This window comes from Stegastes partitus, unplaced genomic scaffold (assembly GCF_000690725.1).
Source record: "Stegastes partitus isolate 25-593 unplaced genomic scaffold, Stegastes_partitus-1.0.2 Scaffold167, whole genome shotgun sequence".
In the NCBI taxonomy this organism is placed as follows: domain Eukaryota; kingdom Metazoa; phylum Chordata; class Actinopteri; family Pomacentridae; genus Stegastes; species Stegastes partitus.
Window position 1 is genome coordinate 674,093 of NW_007577898.1, and position 22,592 is coordinate 696,684.

The 22,592-nt window shown below is 40.6% G+C and overlaps 1 protein-coding gene across 1 annotated transcript in view; it reads left to right on the forward strand.

Moving 5' to 3' along the window:
• Nucleotides 1-22,592, forward strand: part of mtcl1 (microtubule crosslinking factor 1) — a 104,288-nt gene that overhangs the window by 76,582 nt on the left and 5,114 nt on the right. Inside the window, exons 11-14 of the mRNA XM_008279677.1 lie at nt 3,709-3,981; nt 9,907-10,248; nt 12,320-12,393; nt 12,855-14,400. Of these exons, the coding sequence (XP_008277899.1) occupies nt 3,709-3,981; nt 9,907-10,248; nt 12,320-12,393; nt 12,855-14,400 (2,235 nt within the window). The remainder of the gene's footprint in view (nt 1-3,708; nt 3,982-9,906; nt 10,249-12,319; nt 12,394-12,854; nt 14,401-22,592) is intronic.

Below are 22,592 nucleotides of genomic sequence, written 5' to 3' on the forward strand. Positions count from 1 at the left end.
TCTAACATTTTGCCAGTTGGCCAGAAACTTAATGATAATACCAGATGCGCAAATAATCAGCTGTGTGCTAAATGAAATGATGATTATATATCAATATTGCTTGTTTTTGATGCTTCTCAGAGGGCAGAAAAAATAGTTATTACAAGTTTAACTTTAAAAAGTGGGTAATGTTTCATAGTGGATATACTGTAGTTTTCATCAGGAACCCTTCTATAAATTAAACTCTTATTCTAGCTTGCGCTGGACTTCAGGTTTGTATAGGAGGGATACTGAATCCAAGTTTAGTCGGCATGGCGGTGGTAGTATCATTATCTGCTGTGCCCAATTTAAACTCAACTTTTTTTCCCCCCACTGAGAGTTGAAGCAAGACAGGTGATCACCAAAGTAGAAAAAAATGAGCTCACAGTCAGTTTCATGATACTGAATATGTTCTTCTTTGACCACTTTGTTGGGAGATGAAATTTTAAACCCGCGCCTGTCAGAGCAGCATCGCCTCTCCAGCTTTATCTGGCAGAAAGGAAACGGCAGCACCCGGGAACCAATTAAGAAGTTTGACTAATAGGCGGAAGATTATCTTTTTTAACTCTGCTGCTTTTAATCTGTGAAGCTCTTACATGGTTCAATCCTTCCACAGAGCAGAGGTCGAGAACTAATGTACTTATACTGTACTGATAACACAACGCTGAGCTCTTTACTCGCTCCACTGTTCTGATTAAGATTTAGAAATGTGCTTTTTATTCATTATGCTGCCCAGTAGAGCAGAATAGAAAATTAGCTTCACCTGTGTATTTATAGGTGGATATAAGTAGAGATTATTTTTTAAAATCACTATGAGCAGATATTAATGTCAGCCTGCCTCATGTTTCACGCTCCGGTTTGGAGCTCTGGCTCACTCCTAAATAACTGTCTATATTTATAAAGGCTCACGTCTTGACCCCTCAGCGGTTATTAATGCACATGTCACCCTCTCCAGCGTCTAATCAGACAGTTTTAAAACCCGATAAAGAAGCACACAAGGAAACATTGTGAATGGGAGTTATGTAAGCTTGTTTCTGAGGACAGCCTTGACTTGCTCTTCACACGGCTGCAGCACACAACGTACATTATGTTGTGGGATCAAAGCCTGTCTGAAGATTACAAAGCTCTGTTCTGCAGAAAAAGAGAAGCTCCCCGTTCGTTGTTCTGCGGCTTTGAAGATTTCTGCGGGACGTCTGAATCCTCGCTTCACACCCTCCCCTTTCTCCCCTCCTCCCTCCCACCGGAGTGCAGTTTGAAATATAAATTTGGGAGGGCAGCCTTCAGCCCAGTTTAAACCGTCTGTCACCGCTGGCTGCAGAATAACCAGCAGTGGTTCCTGATAAACTCTCATCATCTCACCGTGTCTGTTTTTTAATAGCAGAAATTTAAAATCAGGGATTATTTTTGGTTGCTCTTTTTGGTTTTATTTATTTTTGGTTCGTTTGACCACTTAACATCCAGTTTCCTCTCCTTTTTTTCCCTCCCCTGCAAGAATCTCAAACATTTTTAGGAGCACACTTCCACACTTTGAGAAGATCAATACTGCTGTGTCTGCGCAATTAATGCGTTCGATCCACAGCTTTGTGTAGGAACTGGAGACCATTAACCTTGCTTAGTCTAAATGTAACAATCCAACTTTGCACAACTAGACATGTTATTTCATGTTTGTTTAATTTCACATTTGTTGCTCATTTGTTACTCTGCAGGTCCACATGAACACGGGGAATTGCAGCTTGAGAAACCAATGCAATTTAAAAAAAAGCAAATTATGAAAGCATCTTTACTTAAGTGAAAACAAGATGGGAAAAAATTAAAGCAACCAAAAACTAAATCGAAAAAAGAAACACACTGCACAAAGCAAAGTGAGTTTCTTCTGTCTTTGTACCATTTTTTTTCCAAATGTGTCAACAAATTTGTGAAAATGTGTTTAATTTTCATATTTTCTCAAGTTGCAAGTATGGATTTCTAAACCATCACTGTGATATTTAATACATGAAATACTACCATAATTTTAATAACGCACATGTGATAATATGGTAACTAATCCAGAGCCAGTAACGATTAAGATGCCACATAAAGGGTTAAAGTACGGCTTTGTAACCCGTTATGGGGCAAGTGACCATATTTGGTGACTTCCTTGGATGTTCAATACGTCCACCCTGTGCCTCTCCTTGAGGTTGAAGAACCATGTGCACTTTGATTTAGTTTTTATATGAAATGAAATGAATGAAATGAAAAATACTTTATTTATCCCAGAAGGGAAATTCAACAATATCAGTATACATCAGTATAAATATATGTGTATAAATATATATCAGTATAAATAATATCAGTGCCAATATCACCACCTTACAAAAAATGTCACTAAACAAATGTTCCAGGCACTTTATAAACGCTTTGTTACTGGTTGTGTAAGTGTCATTACCTCAAACTAAAATTAAATCTAACTGTAGAAGTTACCATATATGGTAACTTTATTCATCCTGATTTGCAACATTTTTTTTTTTTTTTTAAGTCACAACAGTAAAAATATCTTGAAATATCCTTCAATAACACCCCAGGGTTGAAATGTATTTCAAGGAGTGCCTTATAAAGGGTTAACAGCAGTTGCTACCTGCCATAAAAAGAAGGAAGAAGAAGACACGATAAAAAGCTAGCTAGCTACTACCACTGGGTAATTCTGATGTTTATGCTATGCTAAGCTAAGCTAACTAGCTGGTTAATTATCATACGTATTTGTCACACAGACATGAGAGTGACCTTCATATTTAATCATCAGCAGGAAAGCAAATGAACATATTTCCCAAAATGTCAAACTTTTATTGCCGATTATTTTTATCACAGCCTGTATGTCGTCTGCATTGTTTGGGTTATTATGTGTGTTCTTGACTTGATGTGTAAACTTGACATAAATTCATTTTGATGAGATTTTGAGCAAACACTCATCCACTGCACATCACTGTAAGTTATGCTCTAAATCTCCTTTAATTTGTTGTGATTTTTTCATCTCTCCCACAACACCTTGCTCTGAATCAGTTTTCTTTTTATTAATTCTTTTGTTCATACAAATCTGATCACAGTGGCTTCATTTAAAATAAACCTCCTCATCTGCAGCATTTGCAGAACGACACCGATCAGCCCCAGTGAGCCGTTAGATTGTCGGCTCATTCATACAGTTTCATCGTTTGTTGAAACGACAACTCGCTTCACTCGTCAGTCGTTTCTCTCGTCTGTTTTGACGTATTGTTTTGCAGCTGGATGAACATTTGGCTTCTGTTTTCATTTTATTCAACTGAAAGACAGAAATAAACATAAAAATACACAAACAAATATAAGATTAAAAGATAACCTAATACCTCTGATGGCACTTTTAGGATAAATGGGGGCATTTTACCTCTCTAAAAACGTATCGATCCACAGCCGGGGAGACAAAAACTAAGAACAAAAACCAGAGGCTGTTTTTTTCATCTGTAAACTTTTGACACCCTCTTGTTCAAATGAAGCAATATTTCACTGAAATTACAAAGAAACCGCTTACATTAAAGGCAAATTAAATATAAATGCATTTAAAAACTAGATTTTAAGCACTTGTCAGCAGATATCTCCGTCTAAAGGCATTTTTTATACACTGTAATATGTTAATTATCTCTTTGTGCAGCTTAATAACACCAGTCTTTGCTCTTTGACCAGCTGGAGGAGGAGGCCCGGGGTCAGGTGCGAGGTGAAGCTCAGGGAGGCGAAGAGGAGCCGACCGGAGACCCCGACTGGCCCTTGAAGCAGGAGCGCGAGGAGCATCGGCGGCTGCTGGCCGAGAGCCACAGCACGTCGCTGGACCTCCGCTGGAAGCTGCAGCACGGAGAGAAGAGGTGGAGCCGAGAGAGGGCCGAGCTGCTGGAGCGCTTCGACCGGGAGAGGCAGGAGTGGGACGGCAGCATGAGGGAGCTCCACCGCAAGATGGAGAGGGTGAGACGGGGAGGGGGAGAGAGAGTGGTAGAGTTAGAGCAGAAAAATAAGAGAGGAGCAAGGAAAGGATCAAGCAGGTGTTGGATCAATATGGAGGAAATGAATCAGTCACACCAGCAGATCCGTTTAGTACTTGTTGTATCACATCACTCATCTGTCTCTGAGGTTGACAGCGAACCTTCAGCCTCTTTTTCTTTTCATAAGACATTTTAGCCGAGAGCACAGCCACAGAGTGAACGGGATGGATGTTCACAGGGAGTCTAACGTTTCTGTTATTTACCACAGAGGTGCCTTTAATTACATACAATTACATACAAGGTGGCTTTAACCCTCTGAACCCTCTGAAGTTTCTGGGAATGGGTGCTTCTGTCATATTGGTATTCATTGATGGCTCTTTTATTAGCGAAGTATAAAGTCCTGCACCTCTATGGAAGCAGCATGACCATGACTGGACGTAGAGACGTCTCAAAAATGTCTTGTCTGCAGTACAACACAGCTATAATGCATTATCATTAAAATAGGAAAAAAACAAATGTTCAATTTCTTTGATTTTTTTTTAAAATAAATAAATAAAATCACCATATGCAGCATTTATTTTTCAAATTTATCACAAGTGTTAACATCACTGGATAAAACAAATTGTGACTCTACATAATATAGATATTTTCCTACTTAGAGTTTAATTCGTTTCCATACTGTCTCCTATTTTTTAAACACATTCTGCAGTTTAGCGGAGAAATTTTCAGATTTTTCTTCCAATGTTGATCACAGGTCTCATTAAAATTGTTTCAAGGTTTTGCCAAAAAGCACATTTATTTATTTATTTATTTATTATTTAACAGGAGCCGGTTCATGCAAACACTATATTTTTTGGCAATTGTTTTAATGAGACATATAGAATAAAGTGATTTTGCTAAAATATCACAATTTTAACTTTGCTAAGTGTCCCGACATAACAGTTGAAAATCAAATGACTTTTCTTTCTGGCTTTAGTCATTTTTAAAGTAAAACCTGCCGCCCGGTTTTGTGATGTGTTGATGAGAGGTCCTTAAAAGTATTTATTTTTTAATTAGGATTAAATTCTAAACAAGTCCTGTGTTACAATCTAAAGCTTCAGAACAACTGATGAATGAACAAAAGCTGCTGATAATCAAACATTCTGTTATTCACTGAACATAAACGCCAAACATTTGTAGTTACAGATTCTCATATGTGAGGATTTGTGTTGCAGCTCATAGTAATTATTTTTCTTATCAGTTGCTTGGTTAGATATTTTTGCAAATAAAATGTTGAAGCTATAAAAGACAAAAATAATAATAATAATAATAAAACATTTCTCAGAGGCTAAAGTGCATCATATTGTTGATGCAAAATATTCAGTTTAGAGCAACAGAAAACAGAAAAGGTTCAAATCTTCTTATTTGATTAACAGGAAACGGGACATGTTTGGTATTTTTGCTTGAAAAACAGTTACTGTTATATTTTCAACAAGTAAACAGTTCAAGTCATTTAAAGGTGTTTTGTCCAAACCTTAATCGTTGTGGTGGTGTTTTTTCCCCCCCATAATATAGACGACGACAGAGAAATCGACGACAGGATTCTAAAGCTTGCTTCTTCTATTTTTTAACCAGCTATATCTCATAGAGGTTCTTTTGCTAAAGAAAGCAGGCAAACACAGCGATATATAATCTTTATTTAATCAGGTATCGTCTGAGAACTAAAGATTTCTTTTGCGACAGACACCTGAGTAGAAAGAAATGAGGCAGACGGAGAGATAGGGAAATATAGGCAGCTACTTTCACAATTTATAGACGAAGGATTCAGCAGTAAATCAAAAGGATAATTAACATAAGAACGAATACTGAAAATAATCAGTAGTTGTAGCCCCACTGCCATTTTTTTTTAAGGTTTTGAAAGCATAGAAGATAAAGGAACAGTGACAAAGGACCCAGGGCGATTATCTTCTCTGTTTCTTGGTATTAGATAAAATAAATACTGAGCATCACTGAATAATTGATGTCCTTCGCACAATTTAATTAGACAAAATGCAGCGTTGCACCTTGTTTGTGTCTGTCGTTCAGGGCAGGAAGTACGGCCATTAATATGACATGAGTGTGAGGGTATATAACCATATAGAGCAGCTCTCTGAACACAGTTCACGTTTTCTAGCTCAGGAGAGAGAGAGAGAGAGAGAAAAAAAAAGGAAAAAGTGCTGATGCGCCAGTGGATGGAGATACACAGCAGGAAGCGCAGATGCATTATTCAGCAATGTTGCAGCAAACTATAAAGAGCAGGTCATCGGCTGAGCTGCTCAGACTGGCAGGGTGAAAATGAATGAGTAATGTGGCTGTTCTTCCTTCACCTTCAAGCCCTGAACAAGGCGCTTAACCTCGAATGTTGCAGGTGGATTACCGAGAAGCTCACAGTGGAGTAATACAGCAGGAGAATACAGTGTCTGCTTGTTAGAGATTTGGTTCATGCGCCAAAAAGCCTCCCCTGCTTAATTGAAACTGCTGTGGTGAATGTAAAGAACCATATTAGAGGTTTTTGCTGGTTTTATAGAGCTGGACTAATGAAGTAGCTGAGTCAGTATGTGGGCCAACTTTTTTTGCTTCCTGCAGAGATGATTCTAATGGTATGTATGTTAAATAAAATGAAAAGTTACAGTGTTAAATCAAAGCAGCAAGCGGCATTTGACGGTTCCTCGTTTCTCGCAGCAGTGTGACTGAGCCAGTCGGTGTGCATATGTGTTTAATGCGCTGTGACTGGACTCGGAGCACACGTGTACAGTTTCAGGGAGATCGGAGCACTTACAGGCAAGTTACACAGCACGTCCCATTTAATTCAAAATGGCCCAAAATGGGCGAAAACCACAAAATTCTCACCATGTTTTTTTCAATATGGCGGACTTCCTGTTTTGTTTAGGGCTTGGCGCTGATCGACTTTTTTGTGTGTCCTGACCTGCTACACATGCCCACCGAATCTTGTAGGTGTCGGTGAAACGGCCTTCCGACGGGACTCCGTTGAATGCCAGAAACACCTGCAGGGCCAAAATGGCCATTGATTGAAAATTGCACGGGCCACCATTTCCAAACCGGGCCTCATCTGCGGAGTGTTTTGATAACTTTTAATTCCCACGTCCTGTAGTTTGAGCTGGCCAAATTTCAGGTGTGTATGACATACCCCATAGCAGAGGATAAAATGGCCATTTTTGAGTGAAAATGGCCCGGCATGCTCGCCATTCTTCCAACGTGGCAGATTTTGTGTCGGGTTTATGGAAATGTACTAATGGATTTTTTTGTGTGTCATAAGTTGTTACATATGTGTGCCGAATTTCGTAGTGCTAGGTGAAAAGTAGCCACGATGGAACTCTGTTGAAATATTGTAGGGAGTGCAGTTGAGCCATGTTGCATTTTAGAGCTTGGCGCAGGGGGACTGTTTTGTTCGTCCTGACCTGCTCTATATGCCTACCAAATTGCGTAGCTGTCGGTCAAATGTGCTTCCAACGGGACTCCGTTGAAATTTTCACAGTGGCGCTGTGGAGCCATTTTCCTATTGAGGTGTGTATTTCCACCAAATTATAAAACTTTTCACCGGGTCTGATGTGTGTGCCAAGTTTTGGGCAGTTTCGAGTACGTTTAGGACCTCAAAAACACGTCTCTTTGGCATGAAGAATAATAAAAACCCGAACAGTTCCAATAGGGTCTTCGCACCGTTTGGGTGCTCGGACCCTAATTACAGTATTAAAATACAAGCAGACTTCATACTTTATGTTTGAGGTTATTAGAAACAACGTCAAGTATATTTTTTACCTTTAAATGTCCCACTCACTATGATATGAATGTCACTGTTTCATAAGAAAGCTAATGTTATGGGATCCTTATCTACAAATGGTTGTTTTATTTATTCATTCCTTAATTCAGCCTTTAATTAAACTCTGAATAAATTGAGCTACAGAGGCCTCGTTTACAATGTAGTAACCGTGTAGGGAAAAAAAAGTCTAGAAACTTGGACAATGAAAAATATTAAAAGGATTAGAAGGCAAAGTTAGTAAAGTAATAAAAAACATTAATTAGAGCATTTAAAATGTGAAAACTAATGAGTCATCTAAAACAAGAACAGTCATGGCTAAAATAAAGCAAAATTAAAACCACAAACAGCCCGAAGGATAGAAAATACTCCAGCTCTATAATGTTTCTGGAGGTTATGTCAGGTTGCAGGTGCACACTGAGTTAAAGTGGATTTTCCAAGCTCCGTAAAAACAGCCGGCACCTGCAGAATAAATGCGTATGGTAAAAAGACAGCAATGAATTAATGTAAGGGGGTAGAAAAGAAAAAAACAAAAAAAGCAATAAGGGCCTTAGAAACAAGTAAAACTCTGTCATGTTTTAGTGAGGACCATCCAACCTTTGCACAGGTAATCATGATGAGTATTATAACCATCACCAGTGTTAAATCAAGGACTGGAGAGTCACAGCTGAGACATGCATGTCACCATAATCCAAAACTGATAAAGAAGTTGCGTCCAGAAGTGTCTTTTTTTAAATGCAGAGGCTTTTTTTTTGTGTGTGTGTGTGAGAAAGAAACCAATTTGTTGTGTTATTCAGTCACCAGTTTGGACACATATTATTTAAATGTCAGTTTCTCATGCAAGATAATTGTACTCCAGGACTCATTCATTATTTGTACCTCTCAAAGTAGAGATGAGAAGATTTTTATAATTGGCTTGAATTTAGTTTTATCTGTATTAAGAACTGGTTGTGGTTATTGAGCGCAACTTGTAACTCGACAAAACATCACTGAAGGGATCTGAACAGAATCCACACAACAGTACAAAATTGTATCATCTGCATAGAGATGTACATTCTGTAAAGATACAGAGGAGACAATGTCATCTACATAAAGGATTTAGGTTCTGTAAGAAAATAATTTTTACTATTCGCTAAGATAATGTTGTAGGACTTACTGAACTCTCATTTGTCTTCCTCAAAAGTCAGTTTGGCTCTAATGAGTTACATATTTAACTCGTAAATGCCTAGCGTGTTCATATTTATCACTTTCTCGTGTTACAGTTTGTACTGATGGAGACAAGAATTGGAAATCTTCAGTCTGGTCATTTAAAGAGGCTAGGACACTTATAAATTGATGTGGTATGTTTTGGAAATAATGCTTTTTACTGTTGAGCCTGTTGTTAGGTGTAAAGTCTGTACAGTAAATATGAAGCTGTTGCCAGCAGCCAGTTAACTTTGCTTCGTGTACAAACTGGCACCTGGAGAATTTTTTTTTTCTCCTTCAGACAAAGTTAGAGCAGCTGGTCCTCCTGTTTTGCCAAACTTTATGCTAAGCTAAGCTATTTGGTGTCTGAATATGTTTCCATTTGAAAATATTTTTCAAAATGTTCATCTACCCCTTTCATTTAGAGTGTCCAGTCCAACTCAGACGGGAACAAAAATGAAAAAGATGGGACAGAATATGTTGCAAGATCAAAATTAAAAAGTATGACTGTAAACAAATTGCCAGTGAAAAATCATGTTAATTATTCCACCCAGAAATAACCTAATGTGGCATCTTAAAGACTATCTAAGCAGTATAAAACTCATAAAACTATAAATAAACATGATACGAAAGTAGTTAATGAGACCGGCACATTCAGTTTAAATGCACCCATAAAATCAGAGGTCAGAAAAAAGAAAAAAATATCTGTAGCAGTTCCATAAATTCCAAGAAATCGACGCATTATTTCTCAAGCTTTTTCCTGAGAGTTCAGCAAACTACATAAAAGCTATTTACCAAATTTAGATGCATCATCCTTCTATGGATGAACATGGGACTGAGAGGAGCAGCAGTTCCAGTTTTACTGTTTGTTTACATTTTACATCTTCCAGAAAACAAGACTCATACATCTATGTGTTATTCATGATGCAGATGCAGAGAGAGCTGAACACCCGGCGAGGCGAAGGCATTGACGTCAAAGATGGCAGCTCGGCCCACAGAGGCGTGTACTCACCTCAGGACAGTCCCTGCAGCGCTCCCCGGTCGCCTCGGGCCCCTCGTTCCCCCTGTACGTCCACTCCTGTCCCGCCTCCCCCCAAACGCTCCCACTCCGACTCTGAGGCCATGCTGGAGGAGCAGGGCGCCGCGATGAGGCTGAAAGGCCCAACGGAGAACCTGTTCCTGGACGCACTGTCTCTGGATCCCCTCAGCGGCCTGGAAGTCCCACCACCCTCCAGACTGGAGAGTGAGAAGAGGTTCCCCTGCATGAAGGAGGTAATGCATATCAGTCTAGATAAGGACAAAAGTACAAAAAGAGCTTTGAAAAGCAACATCAAGGTCTGGGGATGATGGTAGTAAGAGCTTAATTTGAAAGTGCCTTAAACCTGCATTCTTTCTAACAGCCAGCAGGGGGCGCCTCCTTTGCTTGCAAAAAGAATTCAAATTGTATAGAAGTCTATGAAAAAATGACCCTACTTCTTACTTGGTTTGTTCCTCAGTAAACATTTTCCTGTTGAGTTTATGGTGTCAGTCACTAGCTTCAAATCCCTTTCAGTACAACGTGATGTTCCTTTTGTAAACTATTTTCCCATTTAGAGTATAATAGATGATAAAGCAGGGTATGTTGAAGATTGACAGGGTAATACAGTCATAGTATCCTTGAGTTCTAAGTCAGATTTATCCTTCACTCATTACGACTGGTTTAAAAAGACCAAAATGGTGGCAGCCAAATTCAAAACTCATAGCTTGAAATGGTTGTTTGCATTCATCTTTTATGTACAGTCTATGGTAGGAATGTCCTGATCCGAGTCATTTTATATTTAGTATCTGCTGATACCTGGTACCATTTTAAAATGAGATAAGACAAAACTTTATTGATCCTTTGTCTATGAAATTCCTACAAATGCATTCTAGAAATTTCCGAAATAATACACTCTTTGAATATTGTAGCTACTGGTTGCACCACCAGGTGAAGCCTCTTACTGTTTCTTATTGTAGCGGCCAGGGGAGGTGGACTTTTCTGTGTTTGCGAGCACAGGGCATTGTGAGACTCTTGCTTGTTGGGGAGCCATGACAAAGTCTTCTATGCTGAATGAACTCCAGCCAGTGCTGGATGGTTAAATCAAGTTGGACTAATTTAGGACACATTCTTATATCCTGGAAGTATCTGAAACACTAAAAAAAAGCAGGTGACGTTGCAGCTTGTTTTGTTTATCCATGTGAGAATGGATGCGAATAAAGAATTCGGCTTAATTTGCTACTCATACCATTAAATTAAAAATTGCCATGAACACCGTTCCCCATCTTAGGATCCAAAACTTAGAATTGGGATTAAGACATCTCTAGTCAATGACTTTGAAGGGTATATCTTTATTTCAAGTATTTCCTTCAGTATCATTAAAGTTTTCTCTGATCTTAAGTTTCATCGCCTATTACTGATGAACTTTTGTGAACTCATCTAGCAGTACCAACAATTCAGTATGTCCAGTACTTCGGTTTAATATTTCACTCCTACAATACAATCCTACAATAATTTGTTCAAAACCCTGTTTAATGTGTCCTCACCAATGTTGATACCACTACGTCTAAGTACAGCCTCACAGAGCTGCTAACACTGGTGTTTTGTGGCATTTTAATGAAAAAATAACTAATTGAGGTAGTTAAAGGTTGATTAGTTGCTAAGTAATAATTCAGTTTTTTTGCAGCCTTTGACCAAAGCATTCAGTTATATAAAAACACTGTTTTTATTTTGGCACTTCTGTGCTCCGACACTGAACTCACATCTCAAACTCCTTAAGTATCTTTAACTCCTGAGGCGCTCGCAGCTCCAAGGAAGCATAAAATATCCATAAAACTTCCTCCCAGAAAAGCTTAACTACATTTTTTTAGGATCCAGACAGCTTCACTGTGGGGAACAACTGAGGTAAAAGATCTTTTAATGGGAATTCATCTAAATGTAAATTTTAATTTAACGAACACGTTGCTACCCCCCTAACATGAACATCAACATGGTCTCATTTTAGCTGAGACAGATATCCCAATTATTTTCATCACACCAGTCCGTAGAGTCAGCGAACATCCTTTAACACTCTAGGGAGCGATATTTAAAAGTTTGTGGAACAAAAATCACTCTTCAAAGTTATTTTTCAGCGTCTGTATGCCATTAAAAAGAAGATGTATGTTCGGATTACCAAAATGCAGCCAGTTTGTGTGTTTTATTGATTGTTTTTCACAGTTTTCAAATGACAGATATTCAATTTAGAATCTTCTTGGTGTTACGGTCTATAAATCATTTTACACAGAACCATCTCCACATGCTTTAACTATTATATCTGTTGTGTTTCAGGCCCTGAACGAGATTTCAGAGAGAGAAGGAGATCCTGCAGACGAGGAGATGAGGGAGGGTGGAAGTCTGCTCAGGTAACCTCCTGAGAAAACTTTGAGGCAAACTGAGTTCAGGAAGCTGCTGCATTTTAATACATGTCAACAGTAAAATTTTCAGCAAGAACAGGTCTGAAAAGCTGCAGATTATTCAGCTCACTGCTGCATTTCTGTTTCTCATACATACGCATCGGTCCCCTGGTAGATCGGCTGTTGGTTCTAATAAGTGTTACTTGAAGTGACAGGGAGTTTCCCCCCGGTGAAGGTTTCTTTTATGGCAGGGAAGAGATCCTGCTCACTACGCTGTTAAATAATTCAGACAGTTTTAAAACATTGAAAGGCTTTGAGTTACTTTACCAGAAATATATAAATATACACACACACACACACACATACATATATGTATATTGACACATTTAAGATTTTGAGATCATTTATCAGGTTGGATGTTTGTTGGGATATTTTGCTGAAGTTAATGGTAATAATGTGTTTGTGTCCAGAGCCAAGTCAGTGTGCTCCATGAGCGACTTCCAGCGGTTAATGGACAGCTCGCCGTTCCTCCCCGACAAGACTCGCCACGGCGATCAGGGCCAAGACGACGTCACCCCACCTCTCTCCCCGGACGACCTCAAGTACATTGAGGAGTTCAACAATAAGGGCTGGGACTTCGAGTCACCCGCCCCCATTCCAGGTCCGATCCGGGAAGGAGAGCCCGTCATTCCCGGTCCATTCCAGCCAGCCTCCTGGTTCCTCACCACCAGCGCCACCCTGACCACCAGCACCCTGAGCAGCCCTGAGCACTGCCACAAGTCCCCGCTGAGGGGCAACGGAGCCGGGGCGACAGGGGTGGGAGTGGAGCACTATGGGGTTCACCTCCTCCACAGCCCCACCAGACCCGGGGCAGCCGAGCGCACCACTGCCCAAGACCCCGAATTCCTGTACGCCAAGGGGACCAAAGCCAGGGGTGGAGGGGAGGCCGGGGTGGGAGCCAGCGGGCCGGATGAGGTGTTCAGCACCACAAGGTGGCCATGTATTCTGGAGAGCGGGGGGCTGAGGACTTCTCCTAGCCAGTCTCCTATCTGCCCCACAGTGGGCTATGCCTCCTCTCTGGAGCTCCAGCTCTCTAGAAACTTGAGTGACGACATGAAGGAGGTGGCCATCTCTGTGAGGAACGCCATCCGCTCTCCACCGGGGCCCGTCGTCCGGGACACTGCCTGCCAGACCAACGGATTCACCACACGAGGCACTCAGACCACCCAGACCATCAGTGTGGGTCTGCAGACGGACCTCCTGAGGAACCTGACCAGCAGCCCTCACCGCTGCCTCACCCCGAAGGGCGGCGGCACCCCCATCTCATCCCCATCTCGCAGCATGAGGAAGGTTCAGTACTCTCCTGTGGTCCAGAGCAAGTTTGAGCGTCCCTGCTGTTCACCAAAGTACGGCTCGCCTAAGCTTCAGCGCAAACTGTCCACATCTAATAAGGCTGAGCTGCCCAACAACAGCCGTGCTCCCACCCCCACCACACCCCAGAAGGGAAACAACGAGTCGGCGTGGGCTCGCTCCACCACGACTCGCGACAGCCCCGTCCACACCACCATCAACGACGGCCTCTCCAGCCTCTTCAACATCATCGACCACACCCCGGTGGTCTACGACTCCATGCAGAAGTTCAACAAGTCCCCCAGTCGCTCTCGCCCCACACCGCCCTCCACCACCGAACCCAGCCCCGCTCACGGACCTCTTGCCACGGACCCCCGGAGCGTGCAGGAGTGCCTGCGGACGGCCAGGGGGCGCTCACCCAGCCCAGTGCAGCTGATAGTGGAGACGCAGGGTGACAAAAACCCAGAGGTGGTGAGCATACGGCAGGACCTGTCGGCCCCGCCGGGCTACACGCTGGCTGAAAACGCAGCCCGCATCCTCAACAAGAAGCTGCAGGAGCAGAACTTTAGAGAAGAGAGGAGGCTGCAGGCAGGAGGACAGAACGTCCACAGCAGAGACAGCGGCAGGCAGGCCGACTCAGACAGAGGACAGTCTGGATGTATGGAGGTAAATATACAGACTCACTGGATTCAGCGCTTCATCATTCATTTGATCTGGGGCCCATGTTTTATGACACACTGATATTTATGACATTGCCTTGGATTCCCCTTGTAATGGTTGAAGACAAACTTTAACGCTTCTGTGTTTAATCATAGAAAACATAATCAATATATGAGCTACGTTATAATATGCACAAGCACTAAAATGTTCATGCTTTTTTCTCAGATCGAAAGCACTGACTGATGCAATGGTAATGTTAAAATACTTAACCTCAGTAATGCTGAACTTTCTTCCACTGTTGTATGTAGACGCTCTTGAAGGTTTCTTCTTCTTCTGTATCTTCTTCTCTGCTGTAGTGATTTCCTTGTAGTTTGGCTTTTACTTCTGTGCTTCAACGATCACCAAAGGCCCGACTGAAAACTGATTTATGTGTCTGATGACTGGAGAAGGGAAATTAATGGTCTCACCGCTACAATCTAAGTGGGATCACTGTTACGGAGTAATTAATCATTATCAGCTCCCTCCAATTAAATGTTCAACCAGAATTTTAAGTGGTTCCAGCTTCTCAAGTGATTTGATCATCCCAGTATCTAAATAAACCAAGAGAAGTGCTAATTTTACACAGTGAAATCAGCGCTCTCAGCCGTCGGTCGGGCCACTTCCCACCACCCATTCAGCTGACCTGTGGGGAAAAATAAAACCATGTTTCTGGTCATGTTTAAAAATTAAATCATTACTGTGACCACTAGCTTGTCTCATATTTGCCTCTCCATAGTCAGATTAAAAAAAAAGTAGGTCACGCTGCTTTAAAGCAGTACATTAAAACAATTAACCCCAGAAATATTCTACATTCAAACCCACGTATATGGACAGTAAGCAGCATAATCCCAACGTACACTGATTAATACGACCACTGACATCCAGGTTTTACCAGCTGCTGCTCGCTGATGTTCAGAACAGATGAAGATTAGAGTCCGATATGTGATTTTGTGAATGATAGTGGAGCGTAAAGCTTGAACAGAACGAAATAACGGATTCTAACCACACATAAGCAGCAGTATGGCATTATTGAATACTGCAACGATTAATTGATTAGTTGCCAACTACTGAAATAATCACCAATTAGTCATTTTTAAAGAAAAAAAGGCCAAATTCTGTGACACTTCCTTCTTTTTTCTCACTCCTCTCTGACAGTAAAATGATTATTTGGGTTGTGGACGAAACAATAAATTTGAGGACGTCATCTTGGACTGATTGACATTTTTCACCATCTTATGACATTTTATACACAAAAACAACTGTATGATAGAAAAAAAATAGCTGACAGATTCATTGACAGTAGCTATAATCATTACTTACACCCCTATATTCTCATATATGCCTTATTTTAGACTATTTTGCTGTTGTTTGTGCGCTTTGAGTAAACACACATACAGCAATGTAGTGATAAAATGGAAAACAACATAAAATACGCCTGTTAAATTGTTTGAATTTACTGCAGTCAAAACAAATTTTAAAAATATTTGGCTTCGGAATGAGTTTCACGATTGTTCCAGCCTTTGTCATGATGCAGTAACTTTCATACAGATCACTTTCGATGCTACTTGACCACATGAAGGTTTGACTACATGAAGGTTTAGTTTCCCTGCTGTGTTTTTTCCAGGTCTAAAGTGAATGGGTGTGTGTTCTCTGCGCTCCTTGTGGTCCGCAGATTCAAATCGGCCACCTTATTTCTGCCAGACTTATCGTGTATCTCCTCCTCCCCTTTTGCTCGATTTGACCGATTAACATTTCCCGCTCTATCTTTCCTCCTTCCCCCTCTCTCCTTCCCCCCCTTGGGCTTTATCTCTCCCTCCTCCTCCCCCCCTGTCGGCTGTGCTCTGATCCAGAACCACACTGTCATACTAACAACTCCTTGGGGACTCTAACTCTGCTTGTCTCCGTGATGTAAGTTCCTCTTCCTCCTCCACCTCCTCTTCCTCTACGACCTTTGGCGGTGGGTTCACCAACCACAGGGACCTCTCACCTCACGCCCTGCAGACCTCTCCCCCTCCTCCCTCCCCAACCTCACCCCTCTTCATTAATGCATGCTTCACAGGACAGCAGAGTGACAGTGTGTGAAGCCATCGGAGTGGTGTCAAAAGTTGTGCGACGGCCATGCATCTGTTTCTTCGTGTTAATGCGCGCATGCTCAATATTTTTTTGGTAGATCATTTGTTTTTATTTAAAGGACCATACCGGTGTGTTTGCATGTTGTAGTCCATTAACCATCAGTCACATCTACTGTTTTTCAATACCATACATTCTTTATATCATTAGAATCTGATCAAATTCCTCACAGTATGGTATGAAAATCAACTTTCAGACTGATGTTTGTCTTTGTGTTCGCAATGCTGTTTCAAGTCACAAGCACACGATGGAGGTCAAAAAGGCAGCTGCTACGTATGATGCTAGGCTACAGTAGTGTATCCGATGGTCATTCAAGTGTCACGGTAGACTTTGCCATGGTGCCCCTTTAATAGGTTAAAGCCCCACAAGGCTCTGTGTTTCCCAGATGGAGCTATTTGCCTCCTCTTTAAAATATTCAACAATAAGGACTTCCACCTGGAGGTGAACTAGGTACCACAGGTAATCTACGATACTCGAAGTGTGTACTTTTTTGGGAAAACGGTATTGAATTGGGACTTGGTATCAGCAGGGGTGAGAATTTAAAAAAAAGATTTGGACATCCCAAGTTCTAATGACATAAATCATTGAAAAAGAAAAAAAAATCTGTTGAATTTCTTTTATTATTTTACAAAAATAGAAAAAAATAAAATCAACACGTACAAATTTTGACCACAGGTGTTACCAAAACTGGAAAAAAAGAGATAACTCTCCAGACTATAGGTAATACATATCTTTCCCAGATGATTAGTTCAAGGACCATTGAAAAGTTGAAAATCCTACGATTCTTCCTGTATCTACAGTTCCCAGCTCTGATAAATGATGTTATTTTTCTGCACAGGATTTTAAATTGTGCATTTAGCTCGGCATGGACTGCTCCATTATTTATTTGAAAACGTTTAAAACAATGGAAAAAGGAAATTAATGAAGCAACAATGCAGCACACCTTTAACAACTCAGCAGTTTGACCTGTCTTCTCTCAGTTGTGTCATTCAGCATTTAAATCTCAGACCATAAATCTGTACTCTAACACTCTGATGCCTCCAGATCTGAAAAATGAAGCCAATGTGGAACTGGCTGAAACCTGCATTCTTTCTAACAGCCAGCAGGGGGCGCCTCCTCTGGTTGCTAAAACAAGTCTGGTTGTGTAAAAGTCTATGTGAAAACAATCCTACTTCTAATTTGAACTGCTACCTTACAAAACATTTTTCTCATGGGGTTCTGGTCTCAATCGCTTATTTCAAGTCCTATACATTTCTTTTATAAAGGGAATTTTAGTTTTTTTGTAAACAAAACTCAGATGTTGAGGACTTAAAATCACAAAGATTTTTCTGGCAGTTCCTGGATTACTGCAAGATGACGGCATAACTTGGACTCACAACTAAAACATTAACTCGAGTATGCATCTAAAGCAAGTTCCAACAAGTTGATTGTCATACCTACAGGGAATAAAGAAATCTATTTGGCATCAATGTAAACATACACAGTTTGTCATTACTGGGATAAATCCTGCAAAACCACTGGTATGGTCCTTTAAATTTATCAGCTCATGTGACTCAAAGAGCCATCGGATTGTGTCTTGATTACTGGTTGTTTTGAATTTCTTGATATTTGCACCAAAATGTGGGCCAGTGAACATGACACAAAACAAGACGACTCTTTTGGACGTTTCACACATTCACAGGTTGATTGTTGTCTGTCGCTGGATTATTCTAACACTGTGTTTCTACCAGGTCCTCCTCTTTGTCACCATGTGTGCAACTAGATGGACTGTGATTCTTGTGATGTTTTACTTCTGCTTTCTTTTCTCACGTATTCGTCCATACAGCACTTTCTTTCCTCCTCTTACAGTTTGCCCTCACCATTTCCTCTCACACTAACAAGTCCTCCTAAAGATTAACCCGGTGAAGACGGCTGCTAACACTCATCACTTCTTGTGCGCTCGCCTCTCTTGTGGGGTTTCTGGTGGAAATTAACTGAATATTCTGGTATATTTTTGCATGCTTATGGGGAAAATCCACCTTCACATACACTTTAATGCAGTTTTTGTTTTCACCGCAACCCAGGCGTTGTTTGGACACGAAGTCCTAAAAATGAGTAAAAAAAATTCAGTGAGGGATTTCCCAAAATACCTCTGAAAAAATTATCTGCCTGAACTTTTGGCCTTTTGGGTTTTGATTACCCTTCAACTTATCTGTATTTTGGATGGCATCAGCCTACTCTGAATTATTGTTTGGTGTAAGTCATTTTAAGACACCAGCACCACAGCAGAAACTGAATAGTTTTTCTGTAGAGGCTCATACTTGTTGAATTACTAGATCATGTACTCCTTTTTCACAGTTAACAAAATGCTTCCAACATTTTCAATAAAAAGGAGAGTAGATGTTAAAGTTGCCTAAAATCAAACCTGAGTGTCGAAGCTTCTTCACTCAGTTTTTCTTTTTCAGTATTCTTGATTTTGTGGCTTTAAACAAACATGTTTTGCTATAAGTCCAAGATAGCGTAACCCCCTTAAGCCCAAAGCAAATTTTTTAAAACTTCCCCTGAACAAAACATCACCAACTTTAATCAGCAACCGTTCTGCAACTATGAGACCAAAATGAACAACCTTGACCTCTAGGTAAACATTTTCCAGTGCAGTATATCTTCTTATCCTTATCAAAAGGCCGAAAAGAGATTTAGTGAAATGGCTTCCTGCTAATCAAGCCTCTAAGTCTATCAAATTTAATGCAGCAAAAATGAAGCACAACAACTGCTACGTCCATTTTAGTCATAGTGCCACAGACTGTGTGTGAAAGGTGGACATAGCCGCTGTGACGTCATTTGTTTGTGGACAGCTGTTTTGAAGCTTTGAATTCGAAATTTGTCTTTTAAACCAAACGTAAATAACAAGTGGTGACTGAGAACTTATCCTGCTTTATTGCCTATTTTTGTCCAAAATAGGACCAAAACTGACAAAAGGAACATCATGTTGTATTGAAGGAGACATGGAACGATGGATTGAGTCCATAAAGTCATTATGAAAATGTTTACTGAGGTAGCAAATCAAGTGAGAAGTTTGATCTTTTTCCCATTGATTTCTATACAATTGGACATTCTTTTGCAAACGGAGGAGTCGCCCCCTGCTGGCTGGTAGAAATAATGCAGTTTTGGGCACATCTGCATTGGCTTCAAATTTCAGACGCAGAGGCTTCGTCTATCTTTTAGATGAAATCAATTAGAGGTAACAGATGACCTCTGCGCTGAATATTCCACACTTGGAAAAAGAGCAGGTTGTAGTTCTTGTTGCCTTCATAAGGGGTTGTGGTTACTGTTAACCAAGTCCAAGCCTGACTCATCAAATGTGGAATTTAAAAAATCAGACTTTGCAAAGGGTTTAGATCGTGCAGTAAGGCAGCCCGGCCATTTATTCAGAAAATTATCTTAGTACGTATTTCAGCCCAGTATGATCCTGATTGGTTTAAAGAAATACAAACAAGACAGAACATTTTTTCAACCTATAGCAGAATGTTAATGAGCTGCAGCCAGACCGCTCTGTGCTGCAGAAGGTCCTGACTTAACGTGTCCACATGTAGCATTCATGACCTTGTGAGAAGAAATTTTCTGAAAGCTCAGAGTTCACAAGTTGTGACTGGTTTGCTGATGTGTTCAGAAATGATGGCGGCCATGGAAGTTAATGTTTCAGTGGATGGTAAATAATATATGGTGCCATCCATGTCAGTTCAGACAGAATTCAGGTGATGTGTTGCTGCACATTCTTAGGTTTTGTTAAGGGTTCGTGTTTTTTATTTCACAGCTAAGTTCTGTAAAATATTCACCAATCTTTTTGAACTTTTTAGACTTTCAGGGGCCAGTAGTTTAAATTTGGCCTCTGCTAGAGCCTTGCAATCACCTTCATCACCATATTTCACAGATGTGGGAGTTCTATTTCTGGAGTCTCCAGATGCAGTTAAAATATTCTACAGAGCTTAGCTTTGGGTTCCAAATAACAAATAAGTAAACTCTGAACAAAATCTGACACTGTGGAGCAAAGCTGAGACAGATTGACCCATTTTGTACTTCTAGTCAAAAGGAGCTTTTTCTTCCTAATTTTATAACCTCTCAGGTAAAAGTTAATTTTCCCAACGGCGTCATCTTTTCATTTTTGCTTTGCATTTCCTAGATTACGTTACACTCTCTGTTGCTTGCTAAATAGTCAACCTCGGTGGCTTCTGGACACCCACAGTGGTTTTCTCATGACTTATGGCAGATGTTACTACTTGAACACCAAGAATATACACAACTTTCCATGGCGTAATCACAAGTTCCATTTAAAGGCAGCATCAAAAACAGATACAGCCGAATGCTGGCGCTTTAGGGGCCTCCAGGGTAGAAAGAGCTGAAGGGAAACTTTTAGACTAGTTTGTGTTTGATGGATTCAGTTAAGATGCTTTTTTCGGAAGCATAAAAAAAGGCAGAGCAGCCTACAATAAGGGAAGAAACTGTTAAAATCACGTATTTAATCGTAACTAATGTTAAGTTAATCTTTTGGTTTAATTTGCGGATGTGAAAATGTTCAATCCAAATAGAATCTGTTGTTGAAATTTGACAGCAAACACTGATTTTAATGGATTCTGATTATTACATTTTGCTTATTCTTCATTAAATCGGTGAAGCCGGTTGTGTTTTGCAACAGTGTCAAAGTGTTTTAAGGTGGATTTTTCCTTGAGGGCCAAAGCATCTACTAAGAAACCGTTGGTTGATGTGACTTTCTGCTGTTTTCACTCCTGTACTCTGACTTTCTGTACACATCACTGGTGCATGGCGTTGTTGTGATCTGATGTATCAGCATCTCGTAGGAAATCTTGTATTAACCCACCAGCCGCCCATTAAAAGACTCGTCTGATCCATCAGCTGTGTTCATTAACAAGTGATTTACTGGCGGTGACGTATGTTCGGCGCAGACGCCGCGTCTGTGCTTTGTTTTGTTCAATAGCTCATCCGGACTTCCTGCAGGTTGTGTAACTCATCTCCCGTCCGTCCATCCATCCGAGTTCTGTTCCCTCTCCTGCTCATCGTCTCACGCCACCGCAGCCTGGCTGCTGCCGAGTATTTTTAGCAGAACTAGATTGTAGCTTTTGCGGTCTTGATATCCCTCATCCTTCAGCCGAAGCCTCACGCCTGGAGATGAGCTATTTATAAATCAGGCCAGTGGTGTGATCATTCACTCAACCTGACATCATTCTGAGGGGGAAACAAACTCACTCACTCACTTTTTTTTTTTTTATTTCCTCCTTCTTATCGCCCTCTTTTCCTCACTTTCTGTTTTCATCCAGGGGACAGATGCATAAAGCTCTGTAGCTAAGCTTTCTATGTGCAGACATGTAGATTTACAAACCCTTATGTTTGCATTATTCTTTATTAAATATGTGAACATTCAGGTTTGACATCAAGCTTCGTCCTTCACCTGAAACCTGCAGCGTCTTTTAGCAGCACATTGGCAGAAGTGGTGATTCAGCTGTTCACGTTTCATGTTCACGTCATTGCACAGCTCATGAAGACTGCAGAGTTGGTCCTGTGAGGGTTAAAAATACTGTGCAATGACTCATCAAATTATATATATTATGTTTAGGTTTAATTACTTAGAACGGTGGACTTTGGTGGACATCAAGTGTCTGTATTTATTTAGCTTCCAGGCATTATTAAGCACCAAGTCAATTATATTTTTGTCCAGGTTATACTGTAATGCTAACTGTGACCAAATAAGATGCATGAAATGAAGGCAGCAGCATTTTTATTCCACACCATTATCATGTTGTTCTTGTTAGTAAGTTAGTAATTGCCATTAGGCAGTGCAACAGTTGCACAGCAGATCAGAATCCAGTCCTCCCAGCTACCAAAGTGCCGTGAAAATAAGTGAACAGCAGCAATGTTCTTACTCGTCAAAGTGACAAAAGTGAAAAGTAAAGAAGTTAAAACAGTTGAGTAAATAGCAACAGTTCATCCTTTGAACCTCCAAACCCAGCAGCAGGTTTGAAAGGCATGTTATCTTT